Source organism: Cryptomeria japonica, chromosome 5 (genome assembly GCF_030272615.1).
Source record: "Cryptomeria japonica chromosome 5, Sugi_1.0, whole genome shotgun sequence".
Taxonomy (NCBI): domain Eukaryota; kingdom Viridiplantae; phylum Streptophyta; class Pinopsida; order Cupressales; family Cupressaceae; genus Cryptomeria; species Cryptomeria japonica.
In genome coordinates, this window is record NC_081409.1 from 588,051,934 (window position 1) to 588,072,195 (window position 20,262).

The 20,262-nt window shown below is 33.5% G+C and overlaps 1 protein-coding gene across 1 annotated transcript; it reads left to right on the forward strand.

The window, feature by feature from the left end:
* The first annotated feature begins 907 nt into the window (after nt 1-907).
* LOC131875979 (uncharacterized) lies at nt 908-10,201 on the forward strand. The gene is made up of 5 exons (XM_059220729.1): nt 908-1,091; nt 4,217-4,541; nt 4,994-5,187; nt 6,195-6,276; nt 10,075-10,201. The coding sequence occupies exons 1-5, from the start codon at nt 908-910 to the stop codon at nt 10,199-10,201; spliced, it is 912 nt and encodes a 303-aa protein (XP_059076712.1).
* Nucleotides 10,202-20,262: the final 10,061 nt, after the last annotated feature.

A 20,262-nucleotide genomic window follows, 5' to 3' on the forward strand; every position in this document is an offset into this window, starting at 1 on the left:
TCGGAATCGAGGACTGAAACAGATACCCCAAGACAATCCATACGATAGGGTCCTACCAAACAAAGCAAAACTTGCCATTTCATAATCAAAAGCGAATACAAAAATTAAACTCGCATAGGCAATAATTGGAAAAGATAATATTTTCTCAAATTGATTTAAGCATAACAGTTGATCCAATTCTCTAATTGATCTAAGTTTTCAAAAAGCATTGACGGGAAATCACCGTTACCAGGTGAGTACATTACCACAATTAGCAATAGTACCATCGTCTATTTCTCAAACAAAGGAAAAAATATAAATTGACCATTCATTTATTAAATGAGAATATCAGTAACTAACAATTTTTCCCAAATGGTACTTAATTAAATTCCCAAAAGCACATCGTTTAAATTCCTAATGTCCAATGGTTAAATATCTCACTTACTTCTCGATTACTCAAATGATATGTTCTTGAATAATATTTCACCTCATCAATTAGTAATTATATCATATTTCGACAATTTCCAACAACATAATATTCTATTTTGTTTTTAAACAACACTACCTCAATTAGCCAAGTGCTCTAATCAGCTAGAAGGTAAGATATAAATTTATTAATCCAAGATAGGCCAAAATATGACCGATTAATATTCAATGGCGAAATTAACAATTTTAGAATTTAATTAGAAAATGTGCACTAATCCTAAAATGAAATTGAATATTAATTAACGGGTAAAATTCCTTTATACCATTAATCAACATGAAATTAATCATTAAGTAGAATTATGCCATAGTATTCATAATTAAAAACTTAATTAACAATTTCCATTAAATAATATTTAAATATTATATATTTTTTTTTGAATATAAAAAAAATACATTAAAAAAAACTTTTTTAAAAAACTAATTTAAAAACACACCAAATAATATGGGGGCGGCGAAGGCCGGGCCCACCTCCCAACGTGGGGGTTGGGCGAGCCAAACCCCAGCCGCAGGCGGATCCACGCAAGCGGCGCCACTAGCGGGGGACGCAGGTTCCGCAGTGCCATTGCGGCCACCGTGGCCCCTGCGGCCACCGCAATGCGCCTGCGACCGCCGCGGGCAGCGCACAGGTGCGAGAACAAAGGGAAAAGGGGGGAGGAGGAGGCGGGTGGAGCTCCGCTCCCCGCCCTCCGAACCCCAACCAAAATTTGTTTTATTAAAAAAAAAACGCACGGTTCGATTTACATTCAAAAATTCCTGAATGAAATGTTTCACAATTCCAAATTTTGATTTAACATGAAGGAAAACAATTTTCTATAATCCAAGATATGGGTTTTAAACACTTCCTTTCAAACAGCAAAACCCCATAATAATACAAAAAAAAACACAGTCCCATAAGGAGACTTGCAATATAATTTCCAGAATGATAAGTTTCCCCAATCTCACCCAATTTTTCAACAAAGACTCACATTGGGCCAAATAGAGCCATTTAAACACAACGATTCAGCTATGGTAGCAAGAACACCAGGCATAGGCATAGATCTAAACCCACAATTCCAAAATTAAATCTAAAATCCATTTTAAAAGAATGGAAATATATATATATATATATATATATATATATATATATATATATATTTAAAACCAAATTGGTAAACAGATCCTACCTGATCTCGCATTCCTGGCAAGATCTGCCGAAGAGCCCCAATCTGCAGCTCCCAAAACCTTCCTTCTCCATCCAAAACCCCCAAATTTCATCCCAAAAATATTTTCCAACCACCATTTTTCCAAAAACATCCCTCCTCCAAAATTTCCCCAAAATTTAGGTTATAAGGAAGAGTTGACCAAAATTCCATTTTTGGAATTAAAATTTTTATTTAAAAATAATTCTCACAATTAATTCTTTTCCAACTATAACAACCAATTAAACTGTTTTTCAATTCCAAATTGATTTCCTCATTTAATTCAATTTAACCTTTCTAATTTCAAAAGCCAACAGAATACAATTAAATCTATAGCCATTTAAATACAAAACTTTCTTTTCAACAGCATATACAAAAACCATTTAATATTCAAAGTCAGTCATTTAATCGAACTTACTCCCAATTTAAAATGAGCAATCCAATATCAACGAAAATCGCATAACGAAAACCCGATTAATCTAGTCCATTAATCTCTAATGCACAAATACATATTTAATCAAAATAATTACTAAGGATTAATTAATCAATTTAACCATTCACACCATGCACGGAAATCGAGAAGGTCAACCAAATAGATGACTCGCAAACCCAAACAAAAAGGGAACACCGACGACGACTGACGATGCTCACTTGAGCACGACTAAGGTCAACTAGGGTCTTACGACCACCTAATCCAACTCTAAGGATTAAAGAGGTACACTCAAACTTGCAAATCCAGGTGAAGACGAACCTCGCACTCATGCGGCATTGTACCTGAAATCTCCTGCAACCAAGAGTCATACATGCATACATATATAAACTTAATGAGAGCATTAGCCTGATATTAGTACCACGAAATAGGAACACTAAACAACTTGCATACAACTAGAGTGAAACCACATCAACAGCTATGCGTTAAATCAAACATCTGACTATAACATTATATTAAGATAAACTAACCAAGATTAAACCAAGATTAGAAATTGATTGGGGCAAGGGTACTACAATAGATTACCTTTAAGATTGTTTGTTTGAACTAGTAATTATGTAAGGCAGGTCTGTAGAAATGAAAACCCATTTTGCATGAGCAAGTGTATCATGAAGTATCTGTGAGTCTGGAGTTTTGTACACCCATTGTTCCAAGAAATTAATATATAAGAGTTTTTGTTTTTATCTTCAGATTGTTTCATGTTATATAATGTTGATGATTCAAAATCTTTTGGATAAATCTGAATAAGGTTTGTTGCAATGTTTTATCATCTATTGTTATAAAGGTAACATAATCATTTTTGTTGTTTTTATAGCATACATTGAAGCCATTGTAGTGATAGTCTTGTTTCTTCAAATTGTCTCCAAAGATTACAAATATTTGTCCATTTAGTGACATATAAATTGTCAGATAAGGCACTAGTCTGTTATTGGTTTCCTGTGAGTAAATTAAATATGCACAAAGTCTTCACCAGAGAAATACATTACTAGTTTTTACTTGCCTTGTTCTTTCATAACTACTCTAATCTCCAACAAAATTATGTTATAACTTTTATTCATATTCAATTATACTCAAATTTTCAAATTAAAACAAGTTAAAAGCATATCAATAAAACATAGTTGCAGGAAATTGTTTGTCAGTCATGTAAACAACTACGTTCAATAATTTAAATTCACTATAATGAAATCTCTTTATGCTTTGGAGATTAGGGTATACCCACCTAGGTTTAGTGGAGTCTAAAGTGTAGAGAAATTTGGTCTTCGACGATTCTTGTTCGTTGGCCAAGTCTTATTGGATCAGTTAGGGATTTGGCAAGCCCTTTCGATTCCCAATCTATGGTTTTTGGAACCAACAGATTGGCGACTCTACTGGGGACTTGTAATAAGAAGTATTCAAAAAATTTGGTGGTTTTGTTTCAGACTCTACTGGAGGAAGGAGCCCAAAAGATTAATAAAAGTATTATTCCTTTTAGGAGGTGGCAACTCTACATTTAACATATGAGTAATAATTGGTATGTTTAGAAACTTAGAGAAACCCCTATGAATTTGTCAATAAGATTTATGCAGGGGAGAAGGTCTTTACACAAAGGGACAATATAATCTTGTTTAGTTGAGTCCAAAGAAAAGAAACTAAGAAAATAAATCAGTATCAAATATGGCATTTGGGGGTTATAAGAAGTTTCCTCGTAGAGAGGATGGTTCTCCATTTGGTGATAAATTTGAAAATCTAGAGGAAAATCCTTTTTATAACTTAAATACAAAAGATAATGAAGGTGGTCATGATGAAAACTTGACTGCCGAGGAACAGGAGGACAGGCAATTGGATGAAATTATTCTTAGAATGGTTGACTTAAATGGAGATGAATCTAAAATGGAAAAGGCTCTTAAGAGACAAACATATTGGGTATTGCAGAAACTCGTATTAGAAAGAGATGACATTCAAAGCCCTAAGTCAAACAGGGTTGAAGAAGAGAAGGGAAAAGGTGAAGCAAGTATACTAACAACCCCTAGGTGTAGTCCCCCTCACATAAGAAACTTAGAACAACCATTTAAGGTCTATAACAATCCGTTGTCTGATGTTTTAGATAATAATTATGAAAAAGGGGATAAATGGAAAAATACACCCTACCGTGAAAACAAAAACCAGTATAATTATAGACAATGCAATAATCATAATGGTGAAAGAAGAACTAACAAAGGGGAAATTGCTAGTAACTGGAATAATAGAGATTGGACCAACAAAGTAAGCAATGATGGAGGAAACCATGGTAATAATGGAAACTATGGCGACGATGATAATGGGAACAACCAAAATGGAAATAACAACAATGGAAACAATGGTAATAATGGAGGAAATGGAAATTATCAGACTAATAACTATGGTTGCAAACCACCTATTACCATTGAAAGGTATAAATAGTTGGATTTTAGTGGGATAGCTAGATATTCAAATCAGATTGCAAATGATTTAAGATCACCTATTCCTAAATTCACAGGAAATGGAACCGATTCTGCATAACAACATGTGATAAATGTAAAAAATACGATTGAAGAGTTTGAAATCCCTTATGAAGATGTTTTTATGACACCATTTGTTCAATCTCTAATGGAGGATGAAGGAGAATGGTATAAGAATCTTCCTGACAAATGCATTGGTAGTTGGTAGGAATTTGTGATAATATTCTTGGAGGAATATGGAGAACATAATGATACTTCATTTTTATTTCATGAGATGACTAGCATAAAGAAGAATTAGTCTGTGAATTTAATAAGAGGTTTAATAAAGTACTTAATAGGATACCAAGAGATATTAGACCTATTGATTCATTTTTCATTGATTTTTATTTAAGTTCTTTTGACAGCAAAACTCATTATGAGATCTTATCTCATAAACCTAATACCTTGCAGAAAGATTTTAAAACAAATACTACCATTGAAAATAACAGAAAGGCTGCTGGGAAAATTTGCAAGAGAGACAATCCAAAATTATATAATCCTACAGCAACAAAAAAGGATGAGTTTGGACAAATCATGGACATGCTGAAAGATATGAAGGGTAAGAAAAATCACAATGAGAAGTCTCCCCCATATAGAAGTAACAAGCCTATAAGTTACAATAGACCAAGATTGCATGACATGACATATAATACAAACTAGAAGGATGGTAAACCTGTGAATGTAAATCTAAGAAAATAAACTCCTGATCCATTGAAGAAGGTAAACAATTTTGTGGAAGAATATCCATGGTGTGAAGTCTTCAATTTACCCCATGTTGCAGAACAATCTATGATTGCTTAGGGTTTTTCAGAAGAGAAGGACAATGAGAATGAATATGAGCCCACAATAAATGTACTTTCATCAGATCCATTCTAGGGTAGGGACGAGGATTCATCTAAGGATGAACAATCATCAGATGTACAGTGGAGAAGAGATAAATAGCAGTACAGTGTACAACAAGTTTTTACTGATGATGAGGCAGACACCCCATCCTTGAGGAGATTGTTTCATAATGGTGAGTCAGTGCATTCCTTGAGGAACTTAATAGATGAAGAAAAGAAAGCCTATATTGTGGCAATAGTAGCTCAGGCAAAAATAAATTATCAGTTAAGAAATAGAATAGTGAACCCAAAGCAAGGTAAGCCATCTGAGATGTTTGCAAAGGTTCCTAAAGCTAGTGGAAACAAATATACCATCGCTAACAAGGAAAAAGAGGGTGCAGTGGAAGAGGTCAAACAAACAGAACCTATTAAATTAACAAAGCCAATTGAAAAGAAACAGATTAGTAAGCCACTCTCAAATTGTGGATCATTTATGTCTCAAGCTTTATCACAGGTGAAAATATATGTGCCCTTTCTTGAAGTAATAAAATTTCCTGATTACAAACATGAAACAATCAAGATTTTGTCTAACATTAGTGAAGTAAATAAAGAGGATCATAAGCCAAAATCTGAAGATCCACCTATTATCTATTTGGGAACTTCTATCACTAAGAATCTTACCCAGGTTGATCTTTTTTTCTAACTTTGATGATTAACAATAAAATGGTTAAGAATTGTATGATAGATTCAAGTGCGGCTATGAACATAATGCTAGAAGATGTCATGAAAGAACATGGGATGCATGTGGGCACTCCCTATGGGAAATGGTATGTTATGGATAATAGATCAGTCCCAGTTGTTGGAATTATGAAGGATGTGGAGTTTCAATTTTTGGCATGCCCTGATACGTCATATAAAACAAACATCATCATTGTGCAAGTTCCACCAAATTATGGGATGTTACTATCAAGGCAATGGTCAAATTTGGTAGGGGGCATGTCCATCTAGACCTTTCAGATGCAACCATCCTAGTAAAAGGGGTGAATGTAAGGATTGATAGAGAGTCGAGATCATTCTACTTGATAGAGGAAGTTGATCCAAATGAGACAACATGTTTTCTCCAAACTGATATAGATAACTTTCAGGTAATTATTTCTAAACCCATTCAATGTAAAACTAATAAGTTTAAAAACTATTGAATCACATGAGGATAAGATTTGGAAAATGTACTTTGATGGTGCTTGCAGTAAGGAAGGAAATGGAGCTGGTGTGGTTTTTTTATCTCTTAATGAAAAATCATTCAAATATTCTTTTTTGTTATCCTTTGAATGTACAGATAATGTTGTTGAATATGAAGCACTCTTGTTAGGTCTTAGAATGACAAGTAAATATGGCATTAAATTATTAACATTTTATGGTGATTCAGAGTTAGTCATATCTCAAGTGAGGGAAAGATTTGCCACTAAAAATGTAAGGCTTTGAAATTACAGAATTGAGGTGTGGGATTCAATTGAGTTTTTTGATGCATTTTCTATAACATGGATTGAAAGGTCTAACAATATTTTGGCCGATTTTATGGCTAACTTAGCAATTAAACATAATGATATTCCTTTTGATGACATCACCCAAGTTGAAATAAAAACTAGACTTGCAGTACCAGATAACGTAAAAAATGGGTAGATATTTGATGATGACAAGGATCTTCTGAAGTTTTTGTTTGGTGAAGATTAGTATGAAGGCCAACATATGGATTGGAATGCATATGTGGAAGAGGAGAGCAGTAAGGAATCTCTATTTGGAAAAATATCCTACATCTTAAAACAAACAAGATTCCCAAAGGGTTGATGGAACTAGAGAGGATTTTTTACAATAAGGATATGACAAATTTCAAACCCAACACTGGAAGTTGCGAAGAAGTAGAAAAACTAAACTTGGGAAGTGAAAACAATCCTAGAGAGGTTTACATTGGCAAGAAGCTTACATCAAAAATTAGGACTGCATTGGTAAATCTGTTAAGAAAATATAAACATGTTTTTGCTTGGTCATATGATGATCTCAAGGCATACAGAGAGGATTTGTTCCAACATGAAATCCCACTGAAACCAAATGCAAAACTATTTAGGCAAAAGAAAAGACCTATAAATCCCACATTGGCTCCCAAAATGAAGGAAGAATTGATGAAGATGAGGAATGCGGGAATTATAGAGCCTATAAGGCATTCCACATGGGTGTCAAACTTGGTGCCTATTAGAAAGAAAAATGGTGATATCAAATTGTGTGTGGATTTTAGAAATTTAAATATATGATCCTTGAAAGATAATTATGCCCTGCCAAATATGGAAGCTCTACTATAGAAAGTAATAGGGAATGAATTACTTTCTATGATGGATGGGTTCTCTGGTTACAATCAAGTGAAGGTTAAGGAATCTGAAAAATACAAAACAACTTTCACTACACCATGGGAGATATATGTGTAAGCAAGGATGCCATTTGGACTTACCAATGTTGGAACTACCTTTCAAAGGGCCATGGATGTAGCTTTTGAAGGCCTCATTGATCAGATTTTGGTGGTATACCAGGATGATTTGACTACATACTCCAAGAAAGTAAAAACCATTGTAATGACCTAGAGAAAATTTTCATTAAAGCACTAGAATATGGTATTTCTCTAAATCCAAAAAAGTGTCACTTTGGAGTAAGGATTGACCCTGAGAGAATGGTAAATTGTTAGGTTATATTGTATCTAAAGATGGAGTAAGGATTGACCCTAAGAGAATTGCAGCTATTGACAAAATTCAGATCCCTAAAATAGTCAAAGCTATTCAATCATTTTTTGGACAAATTAATTTTGTTAGAAGATTTGTATCAAACTTTTCTTAAATTGTCAAACCTATTGCAAAGATGTTAAAAAAGGGTGCAGAGATAAAATGGACTAATGAAGCAATTGAGTCTTTTGTAAACATTAAAAGGGCCATCAAGGGAGAACCTGTACTTAAGTCTCCCGATTTTTCTAAACCTTTTCAAGTATTTTTTTTTGCTTCATTTCATACTATTGCTGCAGTTATGTTAGAAAAGAATGATGAAGGCCATGAACAACCAGTGGCATTTTTTAGCAAGACACTACAGGCTTTTGAGTAAAATTATGATATAAATGAGAAACAAGCATATGCCCTAGTAAAATCTATAAAATCTTTTAGACCATATTTAGTGGGAGCTAATGTCATTGCATATGTCCCTAATGGAGTAGTCAAATATATTTTCAGATAGACTAAAACTACTGGGAGAAGATGTAGATGGATCAATCAAATTCAGGAGTGCAACATTGATATCCAAATTACTAAATTGGTAAGAGGTCAAGGATTGGATAAACTAATGACAGAATCAAATTTGGAAGCAACACAGATAAATCAGATAGAGTTAGAGGAGGATCAAATAAGCATTGAGATGTATCCTTGGTATAAGAATATTGTCTATTATTTAAAACACATGAAATGTCCAGAGGATTTGAATGACAGTTAGAAAAGAACACTTAAGCTTCAGGCATCTAGGTATGTATTACTTAAAGGTGATTTGTATTGGAAAAACAGGGATGGTATCCTCTTATTTTTCTTGGATGTTTATCAAGCTTAATCTGTTTTAAAATAATTGCATGAAGGTGTATGTGGCGGGTATTTTATAGCAAAAACTACTGCCCATAAAATAATTAATGCCAGTTATTATTGGCCACAAGTCTTTAAGGACTATCATACTTATATTAGAAGATGTGAGGCTTGCTAGAAATTTTCAAGAAAACTTAAATATGAAGGAGCTCTTCCACTCAGACCCATGCAAATTGAAGAAACTGTCATGCCCAAAATTTAGGGCAAGAACAAAATAATAATTTATTTTTTTTAAACCATAACTTTTAAAAGCATTAATTCAACGAATATAAAATGCTACAACATGTTTTGTCTTAACTATGTTTAGATTAACTTTATCTACTAGCTCAAATATTCGAAATTAACTAAAATTAAATGCGGAATTCTAAATGAATGATTTTATTGTCTACTCGAATTTAATAAGTCAACTAATTTAGGTAATTAACTGGCGTAGGCAAATTAACCTCTGATAGCCATTAATTGATTTTAGAAAGCCAAAATAAAATTATTCTCCTAGCATCCATTTTAATCCATAATTGAAATGTGCTTAAATTAAATTAATTAAAATTAAATCTCAACCCCTTTTTTAAAAAAAAAGATATACCCCTAGGTTGAATTAACAAAAATAATGTTTACCCCCTTGATTTTATATACTCTTAAAATCTACAACACTAGATAAATATTTAAAATCTAAAGTTATACTTTATTCTTTAATTTCTACAACTATCTATTTTAATTCTCATACATGTGTAACTAAATGTTTATATTTATATACAAATACACATCTAAATATATATATTTAATTTCCTTAACAATTTCCCAAACTTTATGCAAATAAAGCCATGCAAACCCTAACTAGGGATTTTGCATTATAAAAATGTCCTTAATCAAAAAAATAGTGTTACCATTTATTTTATAATTATTTATTACCCTAGCCCTACCCGAGCTAGGGTTTAATATTTTTCTTGCTTTAGAGTTTTGGTGCAGGGCCGAATTAAGGAGATCCAACGGCGACCATGGCCGAAGAGGGGCACAGTATAGAGAAGGGGGACGGCGTGGCCAACGCCTCCCATTGCACAGTGGGAGGCACCGCCGACCACTATGCAATGCATAGTGGGGAGGCGCCACCAACTACTGTGCAAAGCACAGTGGGCTCGGTCGAGGGCATAAAAAAATTTATAATATTTTTTTTTGAAAAACAAACAAAGGGTTTTGTTTAAATATATATATATATTTTAAATATAATTATATATATATATGTATGTATGCATATATATATATATATATATATATATATATATATTTATGCATTTTTATGTGTATGCAGGTATATATACATTTATTTTCATGATTATTTAAATCAATGTATCTTATATAAATATATATAAAGATCTACAAGTAAATTGCATGTCTATAAATTATATATTTATATAAATATATATAATTTATATGACAAAAATTATGTAATGAATAAATCCTAGTATTTTGATTTCAGATATGTATTCGAACAGAATACCGAAATATGATATTGTTTTCTTGTTAATTTATTTCCTTTTGTAAAATCCCTAGATGTAAAGATACAATAGATGGATTAATAAAATTTCTGATTCATTTGTAGCAAGAGTATAGTACTTTTATTTTTTTTCATTTAAACTATTACTGTAGGTGTTTTATTTCAATCTTCAACTATATAAATGACTAGATTTAATAATTATACCTCCAACTAGTAAATCTAGATTTTATTTAAATAAAAACTATAATAGACTAAGATCTTCATTTCCTGCAATAATTAAATTGACAGACTTTGCAAAAATCTACAACAGCTATTTAAATGACAGATTTGGATACTTTATAGTTAAAACATAGATGTACTTTCTGCAATAAAAATAAATAATAGAATTAACTAATCCTAAAACAACAACTAAATTAAATAAAGAAATTATTAACTTAAACTATAGAGATGGTTATGATAAATTTAGATTTTATTTTCTGCATTTGAAATAAAACCACAGATAAAATAAAATCATAGATTTAATTAAAATACTTTTACATTTCCATGTATAATCCTAAATGCTTTTATATTTCAGCCTTTGCATGTATGCAAAATCAATTCTATTTCTTTTGAATTAAATAAAAGAATAAATTTAACTCATTTCTTTTCAAGAGATACTAAATACTCCACAAGATTTATCCTCAACTTTAGGACTAGAACTTAGAAAAAAAACCATTTATCTTTTCTGCAAAATAACATGATATTTTCTACATATATATAACAAATAACATATCCCCAAGTCTTTATTTATATTTTACAAATAGCCTCTCTTTTTTTCAAACAAAGGAGGACTTTTCAAAGGGTATTAATTACATTTACAACATTTTTCCTAAATCAACATCTTCCGCCATAATTGCATGCCCTGATATTTCTTCTAACAATCTGCAAGTAAATCAAACTATGACCATGGAGTGCTTACCTCCTAGCCTAGGCTAACTGGTAGCCACCCTTGAGCTCGGAGAACCAAGCCCTAGATGGGTAACGAACATGCAAACACAAAAAGATAGAATGCACACAAAACTCAAACACATCCCAACCCAGGCTACACTTCACCACACATTGTGATGTCCTTTCCAAGGGTGGTAGTGGACCAAGTACCTTGAGGAGAACTGCAAGTATGGAAAAACATGTAGCCACCTCATGGCAAACCAAATACATCAAGTATAGCAACCCCTTATTCCTTATGCCCCCCAAGGCATTCATGCCTTATTTCCCTCCTTATGACCCCCAGTGCATAAACAAGCCATGCAACAAGGGTCACATAAAATCCCTTATGATCACTCTCATAACGATTGTCTCTCACTCAAGGGCTGTCATTTCTACCACCCACAAGATCCTCCTCTCTCCCAAGAGTAAGAGGTCTTGATGACTCCCAAAAATACATACAATGTATAATCACAAAATACCAAATAAATTTCCAAGAGAACATGCATGGAAACTAGTCTTTTGCACAAACATTACTTTCAAAAACACATGCAATAAGAAATCCATTATAAGAAAGATACAACCAGCCTTAATCTACCCAAAGGTATGCTAGTTTTTCTGAGGATGAGTAGCCCAATTCCACGGTTCTTCCGTTTCTACCCTTAGCCAAAATTCTCAATCCAAAAATCTAGCTTATTCTTTTCAAAATTCTTTTGTCTCCAAAAATGGAGAGTGGGTGATTACCCACTAATTTTCTAATTCTTGCTTAAGAAGCCCATTGTGAGAGTTCTCACAAGTTTCTAAACACTAAAAAGGAAGGTAAGGTAAAATGGAAAAGGGAACTCTCATTCGAAAAGGAAGGTTTTCAATTTAGTTCAAGTCTTCTAATTCAATTTTCGCACAACTTAGAAAAGTCACTTTTTAGGGTGTCTAAAAGGTCACATGGGAGTAGAAACTTTCCTAAAATTACCCCTAACCCTTAGGTATACCTTATGGGCTTTAGGAAACCCTATTAAACTACCCCTAGGTGTCCATTTAACCCTTTTTTAACCCCTCTGAAGTTTATTTTCGGGTCAAACCTATGTTGACCATCCGCAAAGATTCTTTACCCAAGGCATTTATGGAATCTCATTATATTAATTGAAAAAGCTATAGTTAAACAATTCCCACCAAGAGACAAATTTAAAAATTTAAACATAAATCCACACATGTGTCAAGTGACACAAAGAAAATACTTTTACAAAATTATACATAAAATTGTGTCTCTTGTGGGGTTTACATAAATCAATTAAATAACACTTAACACACATGCATCATTTACTATTACGAATGAAATACGACACAAACGGGGTGTTGTCTCTCCAAATAGACAAACCCTAGTTATACGAACATACATAGGCCTAGGTTTGGTTCTCCGTAATATTTCCATAGTCACATGGATAACTTCCTGTGCATCTCAATTACACATTAGTAACTTCAAATAACCTCATATAATATAAGACACAAGACTAATAATGCACATCAAACACTTGCATATAAATTTACATTTGAACAATTTAATACATCTTATATCCAAGTAATTTCACATAAGCAATTATCCTAATTTTCATAATTTTGATCCACACATAAACATACATCATATCATAGTAATGTCCTGCAAATCCCATAACGACATATTTCACCACAATTCACCCTATTCAAAAATCATGTAGTGTTCTATATCATAAAGCATATAAATAAAGCATCAACATTCATCAACGTTATCCAAATCATGGAATCATATAAGTTCTAAATCTAGACATATATGTTAGATCAAGATTATCCAATCAATGGATCTTTTAGGATTTCAAATTCATAACACATCAAAATGTACACCACAAGGTGCAATAACTCTATAACTTGGTTCAATTACTTTTCTCACCAATCTATCTATCTAACACAGTCCATTCTATTGAATTATAAAGCATTTATTAATAGGGTCAAACATGGTCAACTAAGTTAATCAAAGCTTGGTTTGGGGAAGGCCTTACAGAAACTTTTCAAATGTGGGGTGTTGACTTCATATGAGAAATTGCAAACAAATCCAGTGGAGGACACAAATGGATTTTGGTAGCCACTGATTAATATACCAAGTGGGTAGAGGCAATTCCTACAAGGCATGATACAAGTAAGATGGTAACAAAGTTTCCTTTTGAAAATATATTGACAAGATTTGGGGTTCCCCACAAGATTGTTGTAGACAATGGGATGTGTTTTAGATCCAAGGAATTCTCTGATTTTTGTGAAAGTTATGGAATCACTTTGTCATATTCATCACCTTATCATCCCTAGGGGAATGGACAAGCAGAATCTAGTAACAAAAACTTATGAAAAATCATCAAAAGGATGTTAGGGGACAATAAAAGAGCATGGGATTCAAAGTTGAATTTGGCAGTATGGGTAGATAGAGTAACAATCAAGAAATCCATAGGATTTGCTCCTTATCAGTTTGTTTATGGTAAAGAAGAAAGGTTGCTCTTGAACAACCTGCTCCCGGTGTATAAATTTGTCTCAAAGGAGTATTTAGAAGATATTAATTTAATGAAAGATGGGCTGGTATAGTTCATTGAACTGGATGAGTACATAAGAGAGTCTTAGGAGAAAAATATATAGAAACAAAAGATGGTAAAACCATTACATGATAGGACGAATTCCAATAGAACTTTTGAAGAAGGAGAGTGGGTTCTCAAATATAATGCAAAAGACCAGGATAGGGGCAAGCATGGAAAATTTGAAGCATTTTGGCTAGGACTATACATCATCATGGATAAAGGAGGAGAAAATTCATATTTCTTGTAGAACAGTGAGGGTGAAATTCAGGAATTTCCAGTACATGCTCAGTATCTCAAACATTTTTTCTCTTAAGGAGCAGGGAGTATTTCTTGTACTATAGTAGTGTAATTTTCCTTTGTTGTTTAATTATGTATATTGTTTCATCTGCTTTCCAAAGATAGCTGAGATCTTGCTATGTCCCTAAAAATAACATACATCCCCAGAAAGAACCACTGTTAGTGTATACACCTAAAAATGGTTTTGAAGATAATTAATTAAATAAGCAATTATTTAATTAATCTCCCTCCCCAATTTAATTGAATTCACTAAGCAATTTGATTAAATTCCCCCTTTTCATCTACTTATTAATAAATCTAAGGATTTATTAAATAGGTTCATTTCATTTCACCCTTTTAATTAATTAATTCCCTCCATCCAAAATCATTTCTTCTAAATACCCTAATTAATTAAAACAAATCAAATCATGAGTTGTTAAGATTAATTATCCTTTTCCTAATATTTGAATTTCTAAATTCAAATTCTCCTAACTTCTACCACTCCTAAACCTAACCATAACCTAACACATTCTACCTACCACCATGTCCCCTTTCATCCAACATCTTCTAGAAACTTTGTGACACTTGTCACTAAGTGTTCCCTTTAATCCAACCCCCTTTGCCAACTTCCTCCAATTTAACCATTGATATCTTCAGATCAATCTCAACCGTTGATTCATGCCAACTCACCCCTAGCCTTGGAAAATCCTATAAATAGACCTCATTTTGGAGCTCAAAGGGTCCCAATTTCATATGATTTTTGCATATCATTTGATCCCATCTCATTCGTATCTTAAGCATTGTTAGTATAGGCATCTAGCTTATAGTTTATCAGTTTTAGCAATGTTATCATGCTCATTTTAGCTTAACTCTTAGCTTAATCATGCTAGGATAATCATGAATTCATATAGCTTAATCATGCTATCATGCTAGATCATGCATCTTAATCATTCAAATCCTCCATCTAAGTGTAGTCAAGTCACTGGAATTTGCATACTAAGATCTGAGAGCAAAATTCACACTCGCATTTACTAGGAGGCAATAAGTCGATTAGCTATGGTTTTACTTTTCATTGATTTAATCTACTAACCATGCTTGCAATGATTTATTGAGTGCATTGTGTTTGTAGGTACAAGTACAATTCACAAAGCATGACAGTTAGCACATATTTTGTGCTATTTCTTTGATATTTTATATATACATTTTCATCACAAGGGCATTTATTATTGGATTTTATGAGCAAGAGCTATGTTGCAGTATTAGAAAAATCCTACTGTGACCTATTTTTCAGAATTAGACAAGTACCACTAGGGCATGCTAAGGGTTGGCACTAAAATAGGGACTAAATGAGGAATTTTCATCATGATAGTATTGGGTTCTAATAAGGCATTCTTTGGGCCTATGTGATAGCCTTTGTCATTTATTAGCACATATTAAGTTTCCATAAAAGGTTGCAAGTGCAAATGATGTATGAAGAGGAGCTTAATTAGCATAATTGTCAGGTTTGATTTATTGGCGTAAGTTACACTGACAAGATGGACTAGCATAAATAATGAAGGAACCTAATTGGCATAACCTACACCAATGAAGGATAATGTAAAGTAGATGACGGAAATATCATCAGGTTGTCAAAAAATGTCATTATGTGCTACCTTGATACCCGATGGGATAGATGGTAAAGGCGGTATCATCGGCATGACTTACTCCAATGAGGAAATGCTAAAAGGTAGAAATACCAAGTCATCAGGATAACTCAAATCATCGACGAGAAGAGTTTTGGGTTATTATCCTAGGGTGAATCATAATTGGGGTGACTAGTATGTATGCTAGGATTTCATGTATGTTAGAGTTTTTGTATTCGAGGGACCTCCTTATGTGCTGCTGAAACTTGCACCTGATAGGATTGCCTACCTAGAGATTGTAAGGAAAATGAGTGTCTCAAATGCCATGCATTTTGGGGGTGCACACAAGCAGGTTTTGTTGCCTGGGACTTTACATTTTTGGTGATTCCACTATTGTGTCTACAAAGGCATATGAAATCAGTGATAAGAGGTTAATAGAAGATTATAACATCTATGAGCATACAGGCCTAAATAATTATGACCCGAAGGGTTATATCCACCAGAGCAAAAAAAAGTAAAATCTAGGTGATTATTTCCATGAGCATGTTGAAGCTTGGGATATTCTCAGGAATAAGGAATCTGATGAGGCTATGTAGATCATTCAGGATCTGAACTAGAAACAAGAAAAAAAAAAGGGGCAAAGACTGCAGAAAATGGGAGAAGAAGAAGAAGAAGTTGAGAGCGAGTCAGGTGAGAATGAGGTTGTTTCCAGATTAAAGAGGCTTGAGAGGGAGGAGGAGCCTGAAGCATAGGACATAACTATTGCAAGAATGAATGCATATGTAGATGTTAGGTTAGAGGAGCATACCTCTTTTGTGTTTGATGATGAGTTCATCAAATCAAAGGAATTTAAATCAAAGGAATTTAAGTCCTTCCTGTATCATTTCAAAGGAAAAAGACTAAGAGAAGCAATGCCTGATATGACACTAGATAATGAGGTTGAGATTCTTAGGAAACTAAAGGTTGATATTGATACAGAAATAGAAGGCATGAATCCTCAAAGGAGAAGGCAGCTCCTTGTAGAGGCAAGAATTATACTCTTTCCAAGTCGGGATCTTAGTGCATCCTTTATTTTTGATAGCCTATTGCATTCAGAGAAGAAGGATTTCAAGTTAGACATCCAAGGTGTGAATGGAATTTTTATTGGATCAAGATATGATCCAGATGATGAAGAAATGTGTTTGTGGGTTTTTTATCCCCCAAATAAAAGACCAAAGATCATAGATGTGGACAAAGATTTTGGACACATGATGAAGTTCAAGGTCGATGAGGTTCATCCCATGGTCACGTCAAGTATGGGAGTGGATATTTCAAGATTGAATAAAGCACAGATGAAGATACTAATGAAAGAAACAAGAAAATACAAAGCCTTGTACAAGGAACTTTTGAGAAGTAGGGGCCAACCTATACCCCAAATAGTAGATGAATCCAAGTTGAGAAAGAAATGTGAAGAGTTGAAAAGGGAAAATAAAAAATTGAAGGAAAGAATGCAGAGCATAAGGACAGACACGACATGTGTCTTATTGACTAAACAATTTGAAAATATACAAAAGGTATTGGAAGAATTCTGGTATGTTTATCAGAGAAACATGGATAACATGGTGTCGCACCAGAGGATCCTTGTCAGGTTAAACGTAATACTGTAGGTTCAGACATTGAGTGACAAGAGGGTAAATAAGGTCAGAAAGATAATTGATATTCATCAAGGATTCACAACAGAATTCAATACGAAATATGAGGAATGTAAAGGGATTGTCAATCATGGATTTCCAAGCATGGTGGATGATACAAGGGTTATGAAGGATAAGCATTAGTGGATCACCAAATGTAGATCTCTACTTAGTTCAACCCTTAGTGTTGCCTGTGCGGATGCATTGGACATGAGTGAAATAGGGGAACAAATTGAAAGTTTTGTTACTATAGAGGTAGTGGTTAGAGACATTATTTTCAATGCCTGCACATATAAAAATGAAGGATATCTTTGACATATCCAGAAATTTGGTCAGCAGCTAGATGGAAGGAATTAGTCTTTTTCATTGTAATGTTTTTTTAAGTTATAGTAGTTAAGAGTGGTAGTTAGGATTTTGTTATTCTATGTTTGTCCTAATGAAAGGGTGTCTCCTTTCACCCATATCTTTTGAGTTACATATATAGAGAGAGTCATATTGTATCCCAAAGGGGAGGATAGATTGCCTTTAAGATGTCTTTTGGAACCAGTGGTTATGTAAGCCAGGTCTGTAGAAATGAAAATCCATTTTGTGCGATCAAGTGTATCATGAAGTATTTGTGAGTGTGGAATTTTGTACACCCATTGTTCCAATAAATTAATATATAAGAGTTGTTGTTTTCATCTTCAAATTGTTTCATGTTATATGATGTTGATGATTCAAAATCTTTTGGATAAATCTGAATAAGGTTTGTTGCAATGTTTTATCATTTGTTGTTATAAAGGTAACATAATTGTTTTTGTTGTTTTTATAGCATACATTGAAGTCATTGCGGTGATAGTCTTGTTTCTTCAAACTATCTCCAAAGATTACAAATATTTGTCCATTTAGTGACATGTAAATTGTTAGATAAGGCACTAGTCTGCTATTGGTTTCCTGTGAGTAAATTAAATATGCACAAAGTCTTCAGCAGATAAATACATTACTAGCTTTTACTTTCCTTGTTCTTTCATAACTACTCTAAGTTCCAACAAAATTCTGTTATAACTTATTCATATTCAATTATACTAAAATTTTCAAATTAAAACAAGTTAAAAGCATATCAATAAAGTATAGTTGTAGGAAATTGTTTGTCAACCCTATAAATAGCTACATTCAATAGGTTAAATTCACTATAAAGAAATCTCTTTATGCTTTGGATATTAGGGTATACCCACCTAGGTGTAATGGAGCCTAAAGTGCAGAGGAATTTGGTCTTCGACCATTCCTTTTCATTGCCCAAGGCTGATTGGATCAGTTAGGGATTTGGCAAGCCCTTTTGATTCCTAATATGTGGTTTTGGGAACCAACAACAACACAAAAGACAAAGGACCTAAGTCGGGGGATCAGTCATGAACATCGATAGTGCTTACCAATGAAATCTCAAAGGTTTCTACTAATATAAAGGGAGTTAATCCAAAACCCAATTCTTTCTTTTTAACTCTTACTATTGGGGATAAACTCCTACACAACTCTATGATTGATTTTGGTGTTAGCACCATGGTCATGCCTAAACAAATAGTAGAGGTTTTGAAATTAGAAAACAAGCCCCTAAATAGGGGGTTCATGCATCTTGATGGTAACAAAGTCCAGGCCATGGGTATAATAAAAAATCTCATGTTTACCTTGTTCGCTTGTTCGAGTATCACTGTCTCCCAAGAAGTAATGCTCATTGATATTCCCCACATTCTTGGCCTTTATCTATCCAGAGATTTCACTACAAAAATAGAGGGATATCTCTCTCTAGATTGGTCTCACCTTATCCTCAAGACAAAGCATGGGGCTAAGTTAAAAATATTCTTTGAGCCTTTACATTCAGAGCGCATAGCTGATGAATCTATGATTAACTTTAAAATAACCCATACATTCATTTTAGGTGAAGAGATGAGATGAGTGGAAATGTTTGAAGATGATGAAATAACTTGGGACTAAACTCAGGACTAAGAGGCTTTCCTCAAATAAATAGATGTAGAACCTTATGGGAATTATCATGCCACAAGAATTATAACCTATGTGATCTTTAATGATGATCAAACAATTCCTAATATGTCGAAGGTCCTGAAAGATAGAAAAAAAAATACATGAGCTCAAAGCTATGGACCTTACACTTTAATGGAGAAAGATGCAAAACATGATCTAGAGCGGGCATTTGTCTAACTTCTCCTTCTGGAGAACAAAACCTAAGGTCTTTTCATTTCCATTTTGCTTGTTCAAAAAATGAGGTAGAGTATGAGGGATTGATCCATGGGCTAAGCCTTGTGGAACGTTTAGGCATCAAGAAACTGAAAGTTTTGGGTGACTCTTAGCTAGTAGTCTATCAAGTTTAGGGAATATCTGTTGTAAAACATGTTTGCATGTATTCCTGCCATCACCAAGCTTGGGATCTGATTGAGAGTTTTGAATCTTTCAATATCCAAAGAGTTCCCCAAAAACAAAATGAAGATGCTAATAGTATGGATACGATTGAATCTCAGTTTCATCTTGTTTCAAAATTGCTAGAGAAT